At 31.6% G+C, this 23,448-nt stretch overlaps 1 protein-coding gene across 4 annotated transcripts in view; it reads right to left on the reverse strand.

The window, feature by feature from the left end:
• Positions 1–21,971, reverse strand: part of LOC142325295 (A-type potassium channel modulatory protein KCNIP1-like) — a 698,781-nt gene extending 676,810 nt beyond the window's left edge. For 3 of the 4 annotated variants that reach the window (XM_075366851.1, XM_075366849.1, XM_075366853.1), the window contains exon 1: positions 21,812–21,929. Coding sequence is in view for 1 of the 4 variants with exons in the window: in XM_075366854.1 (XP_075222969.1) it covers positions 21,812–21,911 (100 nt within the window). In the remaining 3 variants the exon portion in view is untranslated. Of the gene's footprint in view, positions 1–21,811 lie in introns of all 4 variants that reach the window. The other variant, XM_075366854.1, reaches the window with a different exon arrangement.
• Between the last annotated feature and the right edge of the window lie 1,477 nt (positions 21,972–23,448).

Below are 23,448 nucleotides of genomic sequence, written 5' to 3' on the forward strand. Positions count from 1 at the left end.
AAAGTAAGAAAGAAAAATTATTTATTTTTATAAGAAAAATTCATAGTTCTCTAACAAGATTTTAACCTAATGAGATAAACGGAAGGATGAATGAAAAAATTCCAAGCAGCTGTTGAATTAGATATAAAACTGTCGTTATAATTCATTATTCCTAATAATGAACAACGGTTTACCCCAGTCAGCCACATTTTTTGCTAAGTTTACGGTTTAAGTAACCTTAATTGTAAATTGTGTCGGTAGAAAAATTATCGCACCATGTTTCACGCATCCTACGAATGGATCACTTTGTTTTCTCCAACCAGTTTTCCAGCTACTGCTGGGTCTGATTGTATGTGTGTAGACTAAAACTGCAGTCACCGCTATCGGCTTGCCAGGACTGATGTAGTGAAATGTAAGTGGAAATGTACCGGTAACGTAGTCTTGGACAGACGCAGATCGTCCACTCATGAGCCGTATAATTAATTGAAACCCAACCACCAAAGAACATCCCAACGCCGTAAGGGAAGACACCCGCCTAGTGATTCCGGTCGCCACACCACCCTCCCCCACCGTTCCATGCCCTGTTGGGCTTAACGGGAGTCCTCGTCTATCGCCCTCTGACTTTTTACATCTCATAGTAATAAGCCTGGCCTCGCTTGGATGCTACTGATGTAAATGCCACGGTGTACATTTGCATCGGTGATTTATTAACTCAGCTTTTGCCTTTGTTGTAGACCTCGTCCGGACACTTTGAATATCCTACATCGTATCCCTCTGAACTAACTAATCGAGTTCGCGGAAGCACAAACCCCGCGACTAGTTCTACTTATATTGAGCCAATTTCGTGAATGTCTCGTAATTCGAGGCAAATTTAACACAACATACCACCAAAGATGTTGATCGCAACAACGAAATTTAGTCCTAAATTCCCTTACTGAACTCAACTTTAGTTCAAACCCCAGACTTAGGTTAAATTATGGACTCTAGGGAGAAGCGAATGAGATAAGCAGTTACAAAATTTGCAGGTCGCTCAGCTCTTATAAATATCACTCTGCTGCGTAATAAAAATCTGATCAGTCTGTAAGAAAGTTTTCACGCCGATTTACATTCCATCCTTTCAAAATGATGGTGGGGCAGCAGCTAAATAAATGCGACTGGATTAGCCGTATTGCTTCTTGCCAGGCTATTCTGGAAAATTCCAGTCAACTCGATAGTGCTGTCAAGTGACGAAGCTCATTTTCATTTATCGGGTTGTGTTAAAAAACAAAACTTTCGATACCGGGTAGAAAATAATCCCCTACAACTTAATGAGCGTCCTCTGCATTATGAGCGTGTTACAGTTTGGTGCGCGGTAGCTGAATTTAGAAAAATAGGGCCATACTTTTTTGAGAAAGAAAGACAAATCAGTTACAGTAACTTCAGAACGTTATGTAAAAATATTTCGCAACTTCTTACTACCAAGATTTAATAAACTCGGAAATCAAGCCGAAAATTCAACAAGATGGGCCACTGCTCACAGAGCAAGACATTAATGAATTTCCTCAGAGAAATGTTTCCCCGGACGTCTTATTTCACATCTCATGACCTGGACGTTCACCCGATCTTGCAAGATGTGATTTTCTTTCTCTGGGAACATCTAAAGACTGAAATCTTTAAACAGAAGGGAATAGAATAAATACCTCTATAGATAGTGAAGGTCGGCATATGAACGACATAATTTTTAAAAATTAATGAAATGTATGTCAAAATAAATGGAATACAGAGTTGTTTCAGAATATATTTATTTTTTTTATAATATTTTTTTAATATGTATTTTATTTACAATTCAGATCGGGGAGTTATTTCTGTCGGTCCCAGAAAATTGAATTTTTTTTTTGAATTTTTCTCTTTCTTTTAATAACATTGTTTATGGTTTTCACTTTTACCAGAATCAGAGCAGTTATGGTGAACTTAAAGTTAATCAATCAATAATCTGAAATATTATGTGTGTTTTTTATTTAATTTTTTCCATTAATTAGCAGAATTTTATACTGCTTTAAAAATAAATTTTTCTATTTCTGGGTCACACAAATGTCTGGGTGTATACAAATGCATGTTTACAAATGAAGAAATATAACTTTACTGTCTATACATATTTCTGTTGATTAACAAAAAGAAAAACATATTGTACATTAAATATTACAGTATCTTTACAGATGATTGATCTCTTAGCTAATAGCATAAACGTGTACTAAACCTACTCAAAACACTTCAATCAATCGATTAACACTTCAATAATTAAATAGACGATGAGAACAATGAGTTATCTACTACAGTGATAACGTTTTTTAACTTCATACAAAGCGTGTAGATCACAGGCTATTAGAGGAATATTTAATACTCCACAGATGTTAATATTATTTTATAAAACTATATATTTTTACTAGTTAATAAATATTTTATTCATAAATCATGTCAGAAATGATATTACAAGAATTAAAAAACTACTCTAGAATTTTCCTAGAAGAATCAATGGAAACCGTAAAAAAAACCTTGATTAGGAACAGCACAACTAAGTATTAAATTAACGAAAAAATTAAAAATATTGTTTTATTCCAAGTCAGTAAATAAACATGGATATTATGTAAAACAACAGTGATGAAACAGTGGAAAGATACATAAAATTGGTAAAAATAATAAAATAACAATTTTGAAGAAGCTGATAAGTAAATATTTTCGTATGTATTTTAGTGCATATTAAACGAATAAGCAGAATACTCAAATTTATCAAATTAGGTTTATTTTATACGTTTTACAGATCGTTTTAGTATAAAAAGCAAAATAATTTTATGTAGATTAATAATAATAATAAAATTGTATAAGGTCCTACAAAAATATGTTTGTCAAGTTTCATAAAAATTAGTATTAGACTTATTTTTGTCATGACAATTATTTTTTTTAATCATAGGTTTCTATAATGAGAATCATACCTAGTGTTTAATTTAATATCATGAAATTATGAAAAACAAAATAATAATTTTTTTTTCAAAATCAGCAATTTTATTATTTTTACGACTAATTACGAAAAAAAGTTAATATAGAAATTATATTAACCATACGTTGTATAAAATTGGGAACAAAACATTGATCATCCGTGAGTTATGAACATCCGATGAGTTGTCATGGTGACGCTTACGCGAAGTGGATATTATGTGGTGGGGATGATTTCAGCTTTAAAGTTGGCTTAGTAAATATAACAAACAATTCCTGTACTCTAGGCAACCAGACTACGTCAATGTGGTCAGGATAACGGCGAGTATCAGCAATATGAAATTCCATCATTACAGATACATTTGCAAATACCGTTATCTAATACGTGAGATATTTATTTATTATTTGAAATTTATGTAATAGTTCTTCACGACCAAAACATAAATATATATTTAGAAGCAAACACAAAATAAATTATATAAATATTATATTTTAATATCTCATTATATCTAATAATAAATTAAAATTTTTAAAACTGAACCGTACAATGTTAAAACTACATAAAGTAAACCTGAATTGTATGTGTAATAATATTATCACAATATACAAAAACGAAAACAAACTGTTATTTGTGGTAAAAATACCCTGAAACCAACGGAGAGAAAAATTCTGTTTATTATGCAATAAATATATTTTTTGTAACCGACCACCTTTGCGAAGGACATAATTTTTTTTTAAATCCAGGAATTTCTATATATATAAAATAAAAGAAAAAATATCTTGCAATTTTAACAGAATAACAAATTGTAAGTTAAATGTGAAGTTATAATAAAGGTAGAATAAACGTTATAACAATTACACGGCATTAATTTAAGCTATTAAACGCAACAGTAAGTTTTAATTACAAATTCAGGCCCAGACTGCAATAAAAACACGCATTCACGTAACTCTTTTGAATTTTATTCTACCGATAAGCATACGTCCAGTATGTATCAATGTCCAGTATGTATGTGTCGATTAAAAATTTAATCAAATTTATTATTTAATATCATATTAATATAACCTATAATATTATTAACAAGATTATGTTTCAATTTTATTCATTACATATATATATATATATACAGAGAGAGAGAAAGAGAGAATGATATTCCAAATTGCACGACAATCTCTCGGGAGATGAATCTATAGCTAAAATAATAAAAAGGTATAGCTAAAATAATAAATACGGATATGATAATCATAGGTCAGAAAACGGTTCGTTAGGGAGCTTCAGCTCGCGAAACATTTAGCCTAGCTTTCTCCTTCCTCTGTGAAATTAAACCGTACTAAAGCTCTTGGGGTACAAATAAATAGGTAAATTTGGTGGATCTGTATGAAATCTGACCTGAAAAAAATAGGTCTCAAAACTGTATTTTTAACAGTTATACCAAAGTAATTTTAGCTAAGGCGCAGAATTCATCGCGAAATCTTTATTTTCACCAGTATAACGTGGTGTGTGTGTGTGTGTGTATACAGACACAATCATAGAAGCTAGCGTAAAAAACTACGATATATGAAGTTTATTTGTACGTATGAGGACACATTATGATCAAAACTGTATGATGATTACACTTCATACACAATTCAAAATCTAAAATACCATACGTCATAATCAATTCATCTAGTTTCACTTCCCTACTTTCGTTCTATTCGAGTTAATATCACTTTATTTATACGCGTGTAAATTAATTTTACGTTTATTTGCAATCCTTAACAGAAAGAAATTCTAATTAAAAAAAATATCACTTAGGTTTATTCAGTCTCATACCGATCACTGTTGCGAGAGTTATGTTAATTAAAATTCAACAACCTAAGTAAAAGAAGGGAAATGGGAATGATATTAAAAGAAAATGAAATTAAAAGAAAAGAAAATAAATTTATAAAATCTACACAACTAATAAATTCAAATAAAATCTACTTACACAAAAAAATTATAATTTTATGAATAAATACATTGCATAATACACCAAACAAAATAATTATAAAAAAGAGATGAAAAAATTAAAAATACAAAGAATAAAAATTAAATAAAAATTTAGTTGCAGGGTACTTAAAAAAAAGAAAGTCGAAAAAATGCGAAAATTCAAAACTGTTTGAAATTTATTAAGTGGTGTGTCGAAAAAAGAAACTTAAAAATAATTACATTTCAGGGTATCATAAAAATACTATGCACGAAAAACAAATGTATTTGTTCGTCGATCGCGGTTAATAGAACATAGAAACAATTATATTTATTAGCTTCTATTAAATTGTATTAATGTTACATTCATTTTCGTAAGCTGATCCGATTCCATGTGAAATAGTAAGTAATGAAAGTATCCGATTTCTGAGATAGCTCTTCATGTACAGTATTTAATTAGATACGATCTAAACAAGTTCATCAACTCGCAAGTTGTAACAAATTTTATATACATCATTATTGAATTAGTAAGAATACATTCTACATGTGATCCTTACATTACAATTAGCATTACTTTCTAGGAAGATCGACAGCAAACCTTTTACGGCTTGGAACGACTGATAATCAAAATTGTTATCTTAGTCCTTTAAATTCCTTAGTTCTTGTTTTAACCATAGTTTTTAAGATTTTCGGTTAGTTATATAGTAAATAAAATTAGGAATCATTTTAGAAATTATACACGAAAATAAGTTTAAATAATGAACCCACGGGAGTTGGTCTAGTGGTGAACGCGTCTTCGCAAATCAGCTGATTTCGATGTTGAGAGTTCCAACGTTCAAATCCTAGCAGTTACTTTTATACGAATTTGAATACTAGATCGTGGATACAGGTATTCTTTGGTGGTAGGGTTGCAATTAACCACACATCTCCAAAATGGGCGACCTGAGACTGTACAAGACTACACTTCACTTTATACATACATATCCAGAAGTAATACCTTACGGTAATTCCCGAAGGTTAAACAGGATTAAAAAAAAGTTCAAATATATAAATTTAATAAGTTATTAAAAGGGAAAGTTTACGTAGAGATATTATGCAGATAAATTAATATTAGATAAAATTTATGTACAACAAAATTATTATTTAAAAAAACAAAAAAACAGTGAAATCAGTGCAGTCAACTAGTAATTGACACTGACATTTTTTTTTTCTCTACTCCCCTGGGCCGGACCGACTTGATGGTATTACGCCACCCAGGGGAGTGTCCGTTACTCTAATAGGCCCTCCCCGCCAACCGGCTATATACCGGCATGGCAGGTCAGGCCTACCGGTGGCTCTTTTGAGATTTTTTATTCTCTATTATGTCCTCTATGGAACCACATCATACCTACAAGTCGTGATGTGACCCCCGGATCTTTCATAATACTCTCTTGTCCCTACAGCACATCCCAAGGAGTCCTCAGCGGATCATTGAAACCAGCACACCTAAGCATGCTGGCTCTCACCGCTGAGGCTGTCCACCCAACCTAACATACTAGAAACCCATACTTCTTTCATCTTCATTCTTCTGTTTTAGTACTGTCTTTATACAATCAGCGACCTTCCTCCAGTTCTCCTTACTACTGAGCATGAAATCCATGGTTTCCTTCGGCGTTTTTCCATGAATACCCGCGTCGTGTCTTAGTCTTATCCATTTATTACATACTAAAAACGTATGCTCAGAATCATCGTCCTGTTCGCAGTACATGCACGTGGGTTCATTCCTTCTTCCCACCTTATGGAGATAACCATTGAAACACCCATGTCCCATCAGGAACTGGGTGATCCAATAGTCAGTTTCTCCATGTCGCCTGTTTATACATCCTGTTAATTCTGGAATTAAGGTTCCTGTCCATCCAGCCACTCCAGCCTCTGCCCATCTCTCCTGCCAGATTCTATGTATGTTTTCCCTGACTTCATTTTCTGCTCTCCCTAAAAACTTGTCAGTTCTATATCTGGCGATAAGGTCGATCGGTAACATTCCCGAGAGCACACAGAGAGCCTCGTAAGAAACAGTTCTATAGGCAGATACTACTCCCAGTATTATCCCCTTGTGTGCTCTCTTCAACCTGTCTCTATTTCTGCTAATAGTGAGAGCACAACTCCATGCCGACACGGCATACATCATTGATGAACCTACGGTTGTCGCTAAAACTCTTCTTTTTGATGCCCGAGGAGCGCTCTGCTTTGACAAAATTATATTTAGGCATTTAGACAGTTTCTCCGCACTCTGACAGACACTTAGTACCTGCTCAGTAAATCTGCAGTTTTTCTGTAAGATGACTCCAAGATATTTTAATACTGTTACTTCCTCAATATTATAGTCTCCAATTCGTGTATCTACTGGGTGCACAATACACGTTTTCCAGTGAATTTAATGTATTTACATTTATCTATCGAAAGCTGCAATCCCCTATCAATGAGCCATCTACCAACTGTCTCTAATGCAGCGTTTGCCTTGTTTTTAACTTCATCGATCGTTCTGGCCTGCACAAGGATTGCAAGATCATCTGCGTATGCTATAATTTGTACACCCTCAGGAAATGTTAGCCGAAGCACACCATCAAAGGCAATGACCCATAAAAGTGGTCCAAGGACTGAGCCCTGCGGTACTCCGGCGCTCATACTAAAGGATATCTCTTGCTCTTGCGCCTTGACTTTACAGCTGCGACTTTTGAGGTATTCCTCTACTTGCCTTCTCAAGTACGGGCTAATTCCCTTTTCAACCATGGCCGCATTAATATGTTTCCATGGAATCGACCCGAAAGCATTCTTCACGTCTAAAGAGACAAGCAAGGAATGTTTCTTGTCCGCCAAGTACCTCTTCTAGTTTCGTTAGCCCAACTAATCACCTTACTAATTGCCTGAACTGTTGACCTGCCTTTCCAAAAACCAAACTGATCAGCACTTATTTTCGCACCATCTTCCACCTCCTGCACTATGCGGCCAGCCAACATTTCTTCAACCACTTTTCCCATCGTGTTGAGGAGGCTCAACGGTCTATATGTCAATTGTCCTGTATCATTTGTGCCTTTAGGCAAAAACACAACTTTTGCCTCCTTCCAACACTCCGGGAAAGTCTTGTGAATCAGGCCGTAGCTGGCCACCTCGAGTATCTCCCAAGGTGCTTTCTTGATGAGATTCTTAATTAATGCAGCTGGTATTTGGTTCGGTCCGGGGCTATTCTTAATCGCAAGCATGCCTCCAGCACATTGCAACTCGCATAAGGCAAATCTTCTGCTATCGCATTCAGTGGGGTTGCGCTCCTCAACAGTTATATGCGGGAAAAGACTAGATACTTGTGTTTCAGCCCAATTCTTGGAGAGTATCGGAAGCCTTCTGCCAAACCTCTTTGTAACAATTTTAAAAGCCATGCCCCATGGGTCACTATCTAGTTCAGCACACAACCTCGACCAGTGTATTCTCTTCTGATTCTTTATAGCTTTATTGAGAGAGCTCTTCTAGCCTCTTTATAGTTGCTAATTGCCTCCTGATATCTCGAGTCACCCGCGGGTCTGAGCCTTTGCATTACACGTCTCCTGGTTTGTAGCGTCTGTCTAAGGAGCGCTATTTCACCTGTCCACCAATAGACCGTGTGTTTCCTGAGGCCATTGCGCGATTCTCTATCCATCTCTTGCATAACAATATTGGTCAAAGTATCTGGCGTAAGATGTTCAGCCGCCTCTAGTCTTGTAGCCACTCTATTGTATTACTTCTATTTGGTACGCCGAAAATCTAATCAACGAGGGTTGTTCATTCGTCTTAAAACTGACATCGTTCAATGATATCATCGTGGCATAATGGTCGCTAGGTATATCATGTGGTATCACCTCCCAATACCACTGCTGACTCCTCCATCTATTGTCAAGTATGGTGAGGTCCAGGAAAGAGGTATGTCCCCTGGCCTCGAATGTAGGCGTCTCATCATTAACGCAATGGCAGCCAACGGTCTCCATCAAGTCTGTTAATAATTTACCTCTCTTATTCGTACATCGACCGCCAGCCGCCACCAGCCTACTGTTGAAATCTCCTACCATGATGATTTACGAAATACTGACATTTACACGATACACACTGACATTTACGAAATACAGAACTGAACTAAATAAAACTCATTCTTTTCCACGTGTAGTTTGATAAAATTAAAAAAGAATTATTAAAAACACTATGTAAAGATTAGATTTATGAACTGATCTACAGATGAAGAATAAAATAAAACGAATAAGTTGACGTTTAAATAAGTCATCATAATCACAATAAACGACACTTAAAATTTCAATTCTGTATAGTTTCCGAATGATAAATTAGAAATGAAACGTAAAAAAATATTGATTTAATGAAAAAAAGTAGTAATTCGATTTATTTAAGAAAATTCAACATTTTTGAAAAAAAATAATATAGTTTGTGAGATCGAGTCGAATAAATAATTTCTTTCTCGTAAAAATTGCACGGTTTTTGTGAAACAGGCATCAAACTGAAACCTACTGACTGAAAATCAGTTCTGTTCGAGATTTATAGAGACACAAACATAAAACCTTACCGTATTAAATTTCTCACGAAATAATTGGATGTTTCATTTTTACTGATAAATTAATGCTCCATAGAAGCTTTTACGAAGGAATATGGAAATATATACCAAGTATCATTGCTAATTAAAATAGTGATACTTGAAATATTTGTGTATCTTCAACAGTTATTTGTGTATCCTCTGCTAATCGTAATCTATCACCTTTATATATAATTAGAATATCTATGCATACCGTTGTTGGAAGAGAGAATTTATACTATTTTACAATATCATTTTTCGTTTAGTAATATTGCGAGTCGCTGACTAAATCATCTCATGTATAGTGTGACATATTTCATAAAAATCAATGCAACCGTTCTGGAATTACAAGCATATACAACAGTACAAACAAGTATACAAGTCTGTATATAAGTACAAACATATTAACAGATTACACAACCAGTATTTGAGTAATAATATAAGATTTTGAATAAATTTAATTCGCATATAAAGAAAAACAGTTAAAAATAAAAAAGATAATTAACTTCTACCCTATTTCATATCTTTTGTAAAATTATAAAGTTGTAACAATTTGTTGAAGACCTTAAATTATTTAACTTGATAGAAATTGTTTGTTGTAGATAAAATGTTACTGCAGAAAAGTCTTTTAATCTCTCGCTTCGTAATTTTAAAAACCATTTCACTGAAACTAAAAATTAGAAATGCATAAAAAAGGTTACGTTCAGAAACATCAGAAAAAGTAATTATCTAACCTACCACACGTTTTATATGTGTAAAAATATACTTTTTAATTTAAAAAAATACACAAATACGATTTTATAAAACAAACAAAAAGTTAACAAAAAAAACTACGTGAAATAGAATATTCTAACTTAATTTTAAAAATATTAAAATAAAGTAAAATATTAACTCAACATCGATGTCAATTTCAATTTAGTGCTATTCCTAGACGTTGAAATTTAATAATCCAGTAAAACGATTTGTTTCATATTAGCTAGTTCTGAAAAACAAAACATTCAAGCTTCATAAAATTCTAAAAATTGATACGTGAATAAATAGATTCATAATAATATTAATACTAAAAGAAAAAGAGAAAATGTTAGAATATGTTGACATAAAAGTTGGAGCGCACCTGCACCATGCTGCGTAATTTTCTTATAAATTAAGTCAGTTAAACAGATGCCTTATGCAACTGCTTATTTATTATTAAGGCAGGTACACTTTCGTTCTTTTTCCTGTTTAGCCTCCGATAATTGCCGTTCGGATAATCACAGTATTATCCGAACACCCCGTTCCGAGTGTGTATGAAGTGTCGTCTTGTACAGTCTCAGTTCCACCATTCCTTAGATGTGTGGTTAATTGAAAGCCAACCACCAAAGAACACCGGTATCCACGATCTAGTATTCAAATCCATGTAAAAATATCTGACTTTACTAGGACTGAATGCTGGAACTGTCGACTTCCGAATCAGTTGATTTGTGAAGACGCATTCACCACTAGACCAACCCGTTGAGTTAAGGCAGGTACACTGGATAAACAGTAATCTTATGGTAATCGTAATCTATCATCTTTATATATAAATTAGAATATGCAATATTCTATCAGTATATGCATAATATACTATGCATATCGTTGTTGGAAGAGAGAATTTATACTATTTTACAATATAATTTTTCGTTTAGTAATTGCAAATCGCTCACTAAATCATCTCTCTAAAAGATAGCTTTATGGTGCCCACAAGGAAAATCTTGAAGCGAGATCTAAATGTTTTGTAACTAAATTTATTAAAATCGGGTAAATTTTTCTTCAAATATAAGCAAATGAATGGAAAATTTCATTGTACTACAATTATTTGTAAGCAGAATGGGACTTTTTTTTGCAAGCAGTATCTGTATAGTACATATTGAATATATACATACAGTATAATTAAAGTGTCGTTTGTAAGTACTTGCTGAGGCAATTCATAAAAAAACTACAAAAAAGGAGCTTACGAGGTGTGTGAGAAAAGTAATGAGATTGGTAACACCGGCAACGCTGTGTCTACCGGTCTGTGCCAGACCGGTTTATTCATCCTTTCCACATGCTCAGTATGAGTTTCAACACCGTTCAGCCGACACATTATTTTTGACAGCCCCATCAGTGAAGTTGTGTTTTATGAAAATGGGGAGCATCGGAATTTAGAGCAACGTTGTGCAATCAAGTTTTGTGTTAAACTTGGGGAATCAGCGAGTGTGACCGTTGAAAAGTTGAAACAGGCCTATGGGGAACACTGCTTATCAAGAGCACAAGTTTTCCGCTGGCACAAATCATTTTTGGAAGGCCGAAAACAAGTTGAAGATCAGCCTCGTTCAGGGAGACCTTCAACTTCAAAATCTGACGAAAACGTTGAGCGTGTGAGGGTTCTTGTGAGATCAGACCGTCATTTAGAAAGAATGATGAGTGAACAGTTAAATTTAAACACTTTCACCGTACAACAAATTTTGACAGACGATTTGGACATGCGAAAGGTTTGTGCGAAATTGGTGCCGAAAAACCTCACAACGGAACAGAAGGACAATCGAAGAAACGTGTGCGTTGATCTCCTTGAGAAGATTGACAATGACCAAGAATTCTTCAATCGTGTGATCACAGATGATGAATCCTGGATATCTGAGTACGATCCTGAAACAAAGCGGCAAAGCGAAGAGTGGCACACTCCGTCATCTCCTCGACCGAAAAAATGTCGAATGAGCAAATCAAAGATCAAAACCATGGTGATTTGATTTTTTGACAGTAGGGGTATCGTGCATAAAGAATTTGTTCCTTCAGGACAAACTGTCAACCGAGTGTTTTACAAAGGTGCCCTTGAAAGGCTCAGGAAAAGAGTGATTCGCGTGAGACCAGACATTGCAGACAAGTGGATGCTTCATCATGACAATGCCCCGTGTCACACGGCCATTTCCACCAGGGAATTTTTCACCTCAAAACCCATTCCTATGGTTTCTTAACCCCCGTATTCACCCGATTTGAGTCCTTGTGACTTTTTCCTTTTCCTGAAATTGAAACACGTCTTAAAAGGACGTCATTTTGGAACTCTGGAGAACATTCAAAAGACTGTGACCGACCAGTTGAAGCCTTCCAGCGCTGCTGGAATTGGTCCTTGATGGGGATAATATTGTTGTTTAAAAAAAATAAAAACTTTGGTAAGTAAAAAGTCAGTCTCATTACTTTTCTCACAAACCTCGTATGTATTCGGACCGTATATTGTTTTTTATGTTTGTTTGCGCATAAGTTTTTTCCTATTTTTCCGACTGGAATAAATCTTGTTGCAATTGACGCAGCTGCTTTTCACGGAGGTACCAGATGTTGAAAAAAGTTTCACGCACAAACAGACTTCAAAAAAAGAGGTTACGTATTCGACCCGTATATTTTTTTTTCTGTTCGCGCATAAAATATTCCTACTAATCCGATTGAAATAAATCTTGCTGCAATCAACGCAGCTGCGGGGTACCATGATATTGAAACGTTTTACACAAAAATCGGTCAGAAAATTGACAAAAAGATTTTTTGGCTGGGAAGGTAAGGACAGTGGAATTCCTGATATTCTATCCGTCACGATAGATAATGTTTTATGGTGTTCTCTAGGGCAGGTAATGTGAGTTTTTGCACAAGTATGTCAAAAATCATCAAAATTCAAGACATCTCTTCTTAAACCTTTCATACCTAACATACACAATACAAAACATACAGCATCGGTAGAGACACTAAAGAATCTTATAATTCTATATACGTGTATTAAAACGTGTAAACGTGTTATACACGTGTATTACTTGTTAAGTTACGTGTAACTGAATTTCTTCATAATACTCTTAACACTATTGATATGTCATTAATAATCAATGAATCGAAGCCTTGAGCGAAGTGTATTGAATCCTGCGCACGGTTTCTCAATCATTTCATCTCAGCAAGTGTTTTTTTATTATGCGGGTTATTCAGTACTTTACGTAGATCTAAACCACTCAAAGCTAAACCATCGAAGCTGAAAACCGATGCAATAAATTAATTTCTGCTTCACACCAAGGAGGTTGAATAAAAAACCAATGGTCTTTGACTGGAGGCAACTGCATTATATCACCAAAAGAGACAACATTATTAATTCTAAATTTTCCGATAATTCTGATTAAGTTTCGAGTTTCATATTTAGTATTTAATTTAGTCTGTAATTTCATTTACCCTTTCGGTTTTCCCAAACACATTTATAACAGTAAATTTATACCAAATTCTTCTTCTTTTTTTGACAATCCTAACATTTGGTTTTCTGTTGATCTCCAGCCTTCCCGATTTTCAGTAAATTCCTTTAACTCCCTAAACGCACCACATCTCATGTCTTTCATGTCATACCGCTTGTTCTTCCTGTAGCGTTCTTTGCTTCCACATTTTCTAATATCGTTTTAGTCAACAAGTCATGACTTTTTTTTTTTACCCGTAAGTTGGCCTTTCTTTGTTTTAACTTGATCAAGAGGTAAGGTTTATCAATTAGCCAATTTGCCTATTCATCAGATTTTCTTCATTCTACGGTAGTACCACATCTCAAAAGCTGTAATCTTCCTTTCTACCTCCACCACAGTACATGTTTCGCTTCCGTACCAAAACACACTCCATTCAAAAGTATTTAAAGCCTCTTCTTTCTAAAGGTCATCATACGTTTATGTGTAATGAATAAGTTACGCTTTTTTTTAAATTCGTTCTTAGTCTGGTCGATAATGTTAACTATTTCCGTTTTTGATCGGACAACTAACGTTATCTTAGTGCCCAAATAAATAAAGCAGTCCACCACATTTTCTAAACACCCTCTTCCCAGCATACATTTTGCTTTCGTTTGAATCCAACTGCCCCGAGTATTTCAAGTCTTATTTGTTTACCTGTGCACATTATACCCTGTACTACACTTTGATCTTAGCCAAGAGGCCGAGAAACGATATTATACCCTGACTATGCACAAATTCCAAATTCCATCTCTTCCAACACTTCCATTAAATTCTGCTCATTTTCCGTCATTATTGCTACATCATCAGCAAATCCACCATACCTACTCTTTCTCCTTATACTCTTACCAAATAAAATATACTTTTTCTGTTATTTTTTAACATACGAGTATGATTTCATTTATAGGTTTTCTTTATTTAAATTTTTCATATTTTAATTTGAATTTTTATCATTATAAATGACTAAATACGAGTAATAAAAAAATTATTTTTTATACGTAAACTGATTAAGTAACGTAAAATAGAACAATTTGTAAAACATTTTTACAATAAGTTTAATTTTAAAATTAACTGTTTAACAACATTCAGCTGCACAATCGAAAGAGTAAGTTAACAAAGATGCATAAACATAATCGTAGGGGGAAAAGTGTAAAACTGTTGTAACTGATAAAATACATTCTACTAAAAAGATTTAAAGGAAATATTATCGATTGAGTTTATTTTATAAGTTTAGAAATAACAAATCTAAACAAAAAACGAAATTGCGGGTAAAAGGTTAATTATTGATTTTAAACGTTTCCATTGTTTTAAATTTTGATAGAAACAAGACAAAAATCATTAGTTTGAAATATAAAATCACTGAATTTAGAAGAAAAAAAAAGAAAAGAATTTAAAACAGAAAAGATTTATATCAATATGTTCGTCATGTAAATATGATTTAAATTTACCTATTCCACGTCGCAGAAATATTTATATTAATTGTCTGGTAATTTGGACTCAAGTCAATTTGTAAAAAATTGGTATAGATATGAAAAAAAAAAATCATAAAAAATGACAGAGTCTGATTAATTTAGGAGATTAATATGATTTTAAGGAAACATGACAGATTTGGATAAAATATAATCGACCTAAAATTTGAGGTAATAGATTACAAGTGATCGATTGTCGAGATCAGATGACTAATACTCTGATTCTCCATTTCTTACCCTTTATTATTTATGGTAAAAAAAAGTGGAATGAATATTTTTTAATATAAACTTTTCATTATATTAAATTGCAAATTGTTACACTGTAATCATTTCTGTAATGTCTCGGATGGAAATTATTCAAAAAACCTTTCAGGGTAAGAATTTATTCTAGTAATTAATTTTCATATTCTATTATCTAATGTTTGCTCATTATCTACATCGGTTTCGTAAAAATCAACAGGAAACCACTTCTCCCTTCATTGTAATTGTAACTGTGTATATCAGATCGCATACAATCGTTACGACAATAGATATGATCGTATACTTTACAGTAATTAATAGTTTCTTAAATCTTTTATAACGAATTTTATTTTAATAACTATTTTAGTCATCCAATAAAATAATCCAACCTCTAGATATATTGCATTTAGTGATAAAAAAGTAAATTAATTAAAAAATACTGAACAAAGTGAAATAATTTTCTTTAGTTAAAAATGTGCAATTATTTAATGAATTTAATTTATAAAATACGGCGCAATAACATTAAAGACCGTTCTTTTTTTTAACAAAATAACCGTTACATGAAACATAAATTATTTAAGCGGGTAAAAAATAAAGAATAACTATTTGAAGTCAACTAATTGTATCCAACTTTCTACAGTTAAATATGTATGCATATATATTTAAACACACTTTTAAAAAGAAATTCGTAAAATAAGCCGTAAAAAGAACTTAAAATATGCCAATCTTTTCCTTTTTCAAAATTAAAATGTTTTCAGGCATTTTTATTTTTTAATTTATATGAAACCTTGTTTTTTATGATTTATCTACTACTAGTCCTAGGTGATAAAAAAATACTTTAAGAAAATAAAATATTATCCACCAAGGTACTGGCAGTAGAATAATAAATAGACTTGGAGTTAAGGAAAACAGATACTTTACGTACGTAAAAATAAAAATAAACATTAATTTCGCAATATAAAAGCAATATTTTAAGTTCAATATAGAACCATTTATATCAATATAGGTGTAATGGTTTACATTTAAAAATTTTATTGAATTTCCAACTTATTTTCACGTATACAACGAGTAATAAATTTTATTAATATTATATATTTAAAAATAAAATGAAGAATAAAATATTCTCGAATAAAAAGACTATTTTCAATTTATTTGTCTAGAAAATGTAAGCGGTATGTTACAATAAAATGTTTTTTATGTTCAATATGATGTAAAATTAATATTTCAATATTAACGTAAAGAAATATGAAACTTTTATGTTTCTATTACGAGAACGAAGCTGTTTTGAATGAGTTTATACTCCACGCAGTTTATGTTTCGGTTAAAAATAAAATTTTAAACGGAAATCAATTTTTACGTACAGAAATTTTTCCACATCAGCCTAGTGTGTAAATAATATATATGCCAATTATTAGCAATTTATGATACTGGCGATCTACCCAAATTTTTATTAATTTTAAACATTTCACTTTAAATGTGAAATTATGAATCCTAACTGTTTGACTAACTATCCATTAGATTTTCATTCATAACAATATTTTTACTTCATTTACATCGCAACTTATGACTTATGAGTTTACAAGAGGGAGAGTGTGAACCTTCGCGAATAGATATACGAGCAAATCTTCCTAAACTCCGAATTAATGCTAACAGCGTGCGATATCTAGAACTGCATTGGATCGCCGTCTGACGTGAAGGAATCATATCGGGGAGAAAAACACGTACGTAGCTAAATATTAAGTTCAGGGAACCGTACTGGTTAGGCAGGAGGTCGTAACTCTCATTATCTAACAAGCAATTGGTGTAATCAACGGTCCTGAAATCGTCTTGGACCTACGAAATCCAACTGTAGGGTACAACAATCGAGAATAACATCGAAGCCGTACATCGATTTCTAACAAACTATTATGAAATAACAGAAGCGCCGTTGCTTGCGAAAAACATTGAAATACATGATTATCTGCAATTGTCAACCGTTCGAAAGGAAATTCGACAATTCGGTACAAGATACAAAATGAGACTGAACAACAATACAAACTAACTAGCTGTTAACCACCTGAATAACTGCAAGAACGTTAAACGTCTAAAGTGACTGCATAATATTAGTTCTCCGAGATTTGAGGTGAATCAGCTACCCTAGGGTTCTGTGCATCGTCAAAATTCTTTGTATCGCCGCTTACATTTGTTGGTTCTTTGATTTGTTTCACTGCTTTTTTGTGTGATTTATAATACAATTTTTTGGTGTTTTCTTCGCTTTTATGTTCTGAACTTGTTCAACGATCTTTGTACGTATTTATTTAAGTCTATTATATATTTATGTACACTATATAAGATACGTATATAAATACATATACAGTTCTTTGAGGGATTTCAATGGAAACTCCCTCCCTGAATGAAATTTTTCCGGTATTAAAATTTACTTATTGTTCTTGTAAATTGGAACCGACTGTAAATTAAGCATTGCGTAAAATACATATACCGCATTTGCTTAGTATTTTTTTTTTAGTTCGAAAAAAGATTTATTATAGATCTTTTTAAACCTTCTTAGTTGTATGTTTTCCAGTTCCTTAAATATCCTACATTATTACGATTAGCATTAAAAATTGCATTTACAAAAACATTAATGATTACAAATTTTTATAAAAATCTTCTATTCAGAGTTAATCTTTTTCAATTGAAAATTGGTAGTTTTAACTTATTTTCTTAGTCAGGTAGTTTTTCAGAATCCTACCGGAATCATTAGGACAAAGGAAAGGACTACATTGAGCTTTTTATTTTGTGGTTAACAATCTTTTAGGATTTAATAATGACCTGTAAAAAACCATTGCTTGTAGTAAACCCCAGTAGTATTTAATCTACATTAGAGCTTGGTTGTGTGAACTTTACCTACATATATTTTTTGCTACTTCATTTTTTACATATTTCATTTTTTATCGTCCATATTTTTGTCACTCTTATCATCGGAGTTCAAACAACGGCATCAAAAAGAGTTCATTATGAACCCAGTATAAAAAAGAAGGTGACTTTATACACGGAGATAAACGGGAATAGATAAGCTGCTAGAAAGTTCAACATTGAAGAAACAAATGTTTGTAGATGACGTAAACGACGTGATTTGATTTTTACTTGCAAATCTACGACAAAGGGCTTCACAGAACGAAAAACAGGAAGATTTCCCCAAATTATGCACCTCAATTTATATAAGATGCTTAATCTGAAGCCCTGCCACTAATAACACAGATATTATTGAAAGCAAGAGAACCCATTAATAATTTTAATTTTTTTATGCATCAAGTGCAGAAAATTTTTGAAAAGGGAGAAATTTTGTCTTAGACTGAGAAATTCAATCTGCTAGTAACTTCCTCCAAATTTTCGTATGATTTTAAAAATATTAGAAATTTGGATGAAATCCCCCTTTAGTTTAATATGGCCGTGTAATTATACAGTAACTTCAAAGAGGGAAAAAGAAGTTAAAAGTAGTAGACAATACGAAAAAAGAACGCATCACTGTGATGTTATCTGTGCATTACGCCAGACGACCAGAAATTACGGCCATTTTTAATATTAAATAAGCAATCGATACCCAAAAACGAGAAATCTCAGCGATGTGATAGTGAGTGCCCAAAACAATGGTTTTATACTAATGAAATTATGGAATGGATAAATGCCGTGTGAAACAGAGCAGGGGCTCTCCGAAAATTTAAAAACATAGTTGTAATGGATGCATTTAAAGGACATTAGCAGATTCAGCGAAAAATAAAATAAAGAAAGAAAATTGCAACTTTGTGATAATTCTGGACGGTATGACCAGTCAATACTGACCACTCGATGTCTGTATAATGAAGTTTTCAAAGACCACTTTAGAAAAGAATACAAAAACAAGTTACATTCTTCTAACTGCTTACGAAAAACTAAAATAAGTTCTTCAATAATAACGAAATGGGTTTCTATAGGCTGTAATAAAATCCACAATGAAATAATATCTCACTGCTTTAAAAAATGCAGCATCACATATGCCCATGAATAGAACAGATGACGACCTAATATGGGATATTGATGACGCTGACACCGCTTCCACAAAAAACAGCCATAGTGAAAATGAATGTTTATCTGATTGTAATTAATATTTATTCAACTGAAATTACCTACATGGAATTATTTTATGTATTGCGACTTTTTATAACTTAAATTTAAATTTTACTTTTACTAGTAATTAGCTTATAAATAATTTATTATTTTTTTAAATACGATCCTTTTAATAATCTTTTTTTGTATAAAAAAATTCTTTGTAAATAAATCTCATTCTTATTCTTAATTTTACTTTTTTTCACAAAAATTCTTTTTTTAATTGGGGGCGGCTAAGACTCGAGTAAATACGGTACTTTTTTTCTCAAACATGTTTATCATACATGAAGAAATGAATAAAAAAGAAAATTATTTAAGCAAACAAATCAATATACCACTGCAGTTTTCCTCGTTTAATCAATCGATAGTTTATTGTAAGTGATGAAATAGCAAAAAAAAATTAATTTATAGAATTTTAAAAATAGTTTTAAAATTACTAAAAAAAAAACATTGTAATCTAGATGTACTTAAGTGAATAATATATATAGTGATAAATTGAAAACGTAATTTCTTTATGATTTAAGTTAAAAACACATTAAAAACACACAATTAGTCTAACGAAACTTGGAAACCAGAAATAGTTTCTTTAAAAACAGTCGTTCGTCATATGTGTCCCACTTCATGGCAATGACATACAGATAATAGGAAAGATAGAAAAATGTAGTATAACATTACAAATTAAAGTTAAGAAAAAAATATTCACCGTTAAGATTAATAGAAAATAAAATTAGTAATTTCATTAATTAAAGATAATTATAATTTTTACCGTACTTCTTAATTAATATATATTTCTACTTCAGGAATATTTCTGTAGGAAGAAATATATGTATGTATATTATATATACATTTATATGTATGTATATATATGTATAATTTTATCGGATTATATCTCGGTTGGCATAGTCGAGTAAAAAGAATTTTAAAGTGCTGTCGCTTCATTTTTATGATAAGAATCAAGTATTATCTTATTTTATTCCGAATTACTTTTGTTTTAACGTATCTAATTTCATTTTATTTCTAAAATTCTTTTTAAAAAAACCTGAAGTAAACGAAAGCTACAGTGCGCTTTTTGGATTACTTCTAAAAAAATTTGAATACACCCATAAAAAAAGTTTTTAATGTTAATTTTTACTGCCTTATCCAATTATTTTCTGGTAATTTGGCAATTTTCAAGTAATTGATATTTCAGTTCGGAATGGTTATTTATTAAAAAAAAAATTACTTAATTTCTGGAATGTTCGTGTAGTCAGAATGTTGATGAAAAAAAAGTACAGTAATTTTAAAATAGCTATTATTAAGATAAGTACTAAAAGGTTTTTTTTAATTTCTACGAAAATAAAGTACTATAACGACTGCCTTAGTATTGTAAATTGCTACTGTGACCTGTTCTACGAAGTCGTCATTTTCATAATTTATATTGAACATATTTTGCACCAGTACTGCTCGTTTTCTTTTATTCATTTATTTTTTTTAAGAAAAATATCTAATCTCAAATTTTATTTTGGTTTTTCATCCGCGGCTAAAAATGGTTATCCGAAACTGATTGGTAATTACGTAATTAATAAGATTAAAAATTTTTTTGCACGTTTCACACGAATATAAAATCGGACTAGTTAAACGATTAATCAAAAATGAACATTTTTTGAATGTATTAAGAAATTTGGATGAACATAATAAAACAGCCTACGACAATTAATTGGGATATAAAATAACACAAACTAATTCTTCAGACTTCCCATGAATCACATTATTAAAGCTTAAACCTACGGACAAAGATATAGCGTTTCGCTAGGCAAGGAGCAATTTTAATACAAGGAGCCCAAAAAATCGCCAATAGTCGATATAAAATTAACCTAAATTATAGATTGTATCAATATATGCTTTAATAAAACAAACTCATTAAATTATAAAACAAAAACTGTACTTTACTTTTTTTTAACAAATCACTAACTCGAGAATTAATATCATATGTGAAGCTCATTCAACCGTAACAATCACAAATTTACTTAATTTAAATCTCTTATGAATCACAAATTTTATTGAAACTAATGACAAGACTAACACAATCCTAATATTTAGATTAAATATTACAACGTAGGAGTCAGATATGTCAATGATCTGGCCAGTACGTGAAATTTTTGCCACATCTGAAATATCTTACTATTTACAACCACAAATATCAAAAAGTGCAATATGTAATATTACAATTAGATTCAAGTTTACTACATTTAAAAGAACGATAACTTTTAAATAACAAATTACCAAACATTCTTACCGTGTAGAACACAATGTTTTAACGCTTGTATGATAATCAGAGTAAACATTCGTAGTCTTGAATAAGTTGTAAAAAAACACGGCATATCACAATCACTCATGACAATACAAGTAAAACGATACAATTATAAACAGACAACGCATCAGTAATTAGTTAACAATAGGAGAAGTGATGACGAACTGGCGAGTATAATAGACAGGTAAACATAGCTTGTAACAAAGAATGCGCGCGCAGCGTTCCACTAGCTGCAGTCGTTCAAATCTTACGTACTGAATGTTTACTTACTATTATTACAGACAATATTTAACACAGACAAATATTATTTAGTAACAACTTTTTAACTCTTTCGGTATTTTTCAACCTCATTACGTATTAACGCTAATAAAAATGTTACATTTTAAAGCTCACCGTATTAGTACTGTATATTAATTTTAAAAATATTAATATTTTTCCTACAACTATACCTGTTCGCAAATACAACTATAACTTTTTTTTGTAGTCTAAATTGTTATAATTTTTTTTATAAGTCTACAGAACAAAAAAGATCCAAAACTTGACTAGAATCTGAATCCCAAACTTTCCAGATAAAAGGCAGAGATGTAACCAATAATAATACGAGCATATTGTTACAATTAGCAATAAAAAATAATATTACAATTACATTATTATCCCTAGATATATCGTTTTAATCGCATTACAAAAAAAAGGAAGTTTTATAATTTTATAACATAAAAATTTAATTTTTATTAAAATATTTATTGAATATTAACAAATTTATTAAATTCGGTTTTTGTTTCATATTTGTTGAAAAACACACACACTCATGTACACATTTGTTTACTTATTGTTGTTTTACTTTTATCAGATCTAAACGAATTCGTCTATTAGGTTTGCAGACCATAAGCAAACTGAAAACATACTTTAAAAAAAGATCATGCTATTAAACAAAAACATAACCAAAAAAATAATAATAATAGACTTTTCGTAAACTCCCCTTTAAATAATATAAAATGACTTAAATTAGATAAATTTGTTTTATCGAAAGTAATATTATTATAAATAATGTTTTATATATGTAGAACGACTAACACTGCGGATCTATGTATTCACACAAAAATCCTATACTTTCGCCCTTTGCTTACATAGATCGAATTATATGTTAGTTAATTTTGTGAGTGTGTTAAGTCATTTGTAAGTGTGTTCGAATTTTCATAGCTTAAATGTAATAAAATATTTTATAGTGTTTACATTCAAGAAAAGTGCACTTTTGAAGGATTCTATTCTTATGTTGAATTCTAAAAATAATTTCTGCGGTTTCTCATTAAATTATTTAATGTGAAACTATAAAATTGACATGAATAACCGTTAAACGTTTTCAAATGTTTGTAGTTATTTTTATCTTTATTTTAATTAAACATTTCTGTAGTTCAAAACTAAACATTGTATAATTATTCCGTAATGAATTCTATTTTTCATTGAATTTCTCTACCTATTTAATGCCAGACAAATTTTACGTTGCAAAGTTTCTGTTAAATTAAAAATTCATATTCATACAGAAATATACACATTTAAATGATGAATGAAAATACTGAAAAAAAAATCATTCGGCAAGAGTTGTACTGTAAATCACAACAATC

This window comes from Lycorma delicatula, chromosome 5 (assembly GCF_047948215.1).
Source record: "Lycorma delicatula isolate Av1 chromosome 5, ASM4794821v1, whole genome shotgun sequence".
Classification (NCBI taxonomy): Eukaryota; Metazoa; Arthropoda; class Insecta; order Hemiptera; family Fulgoridae; genus Lycorma; species Lycorma delicatula.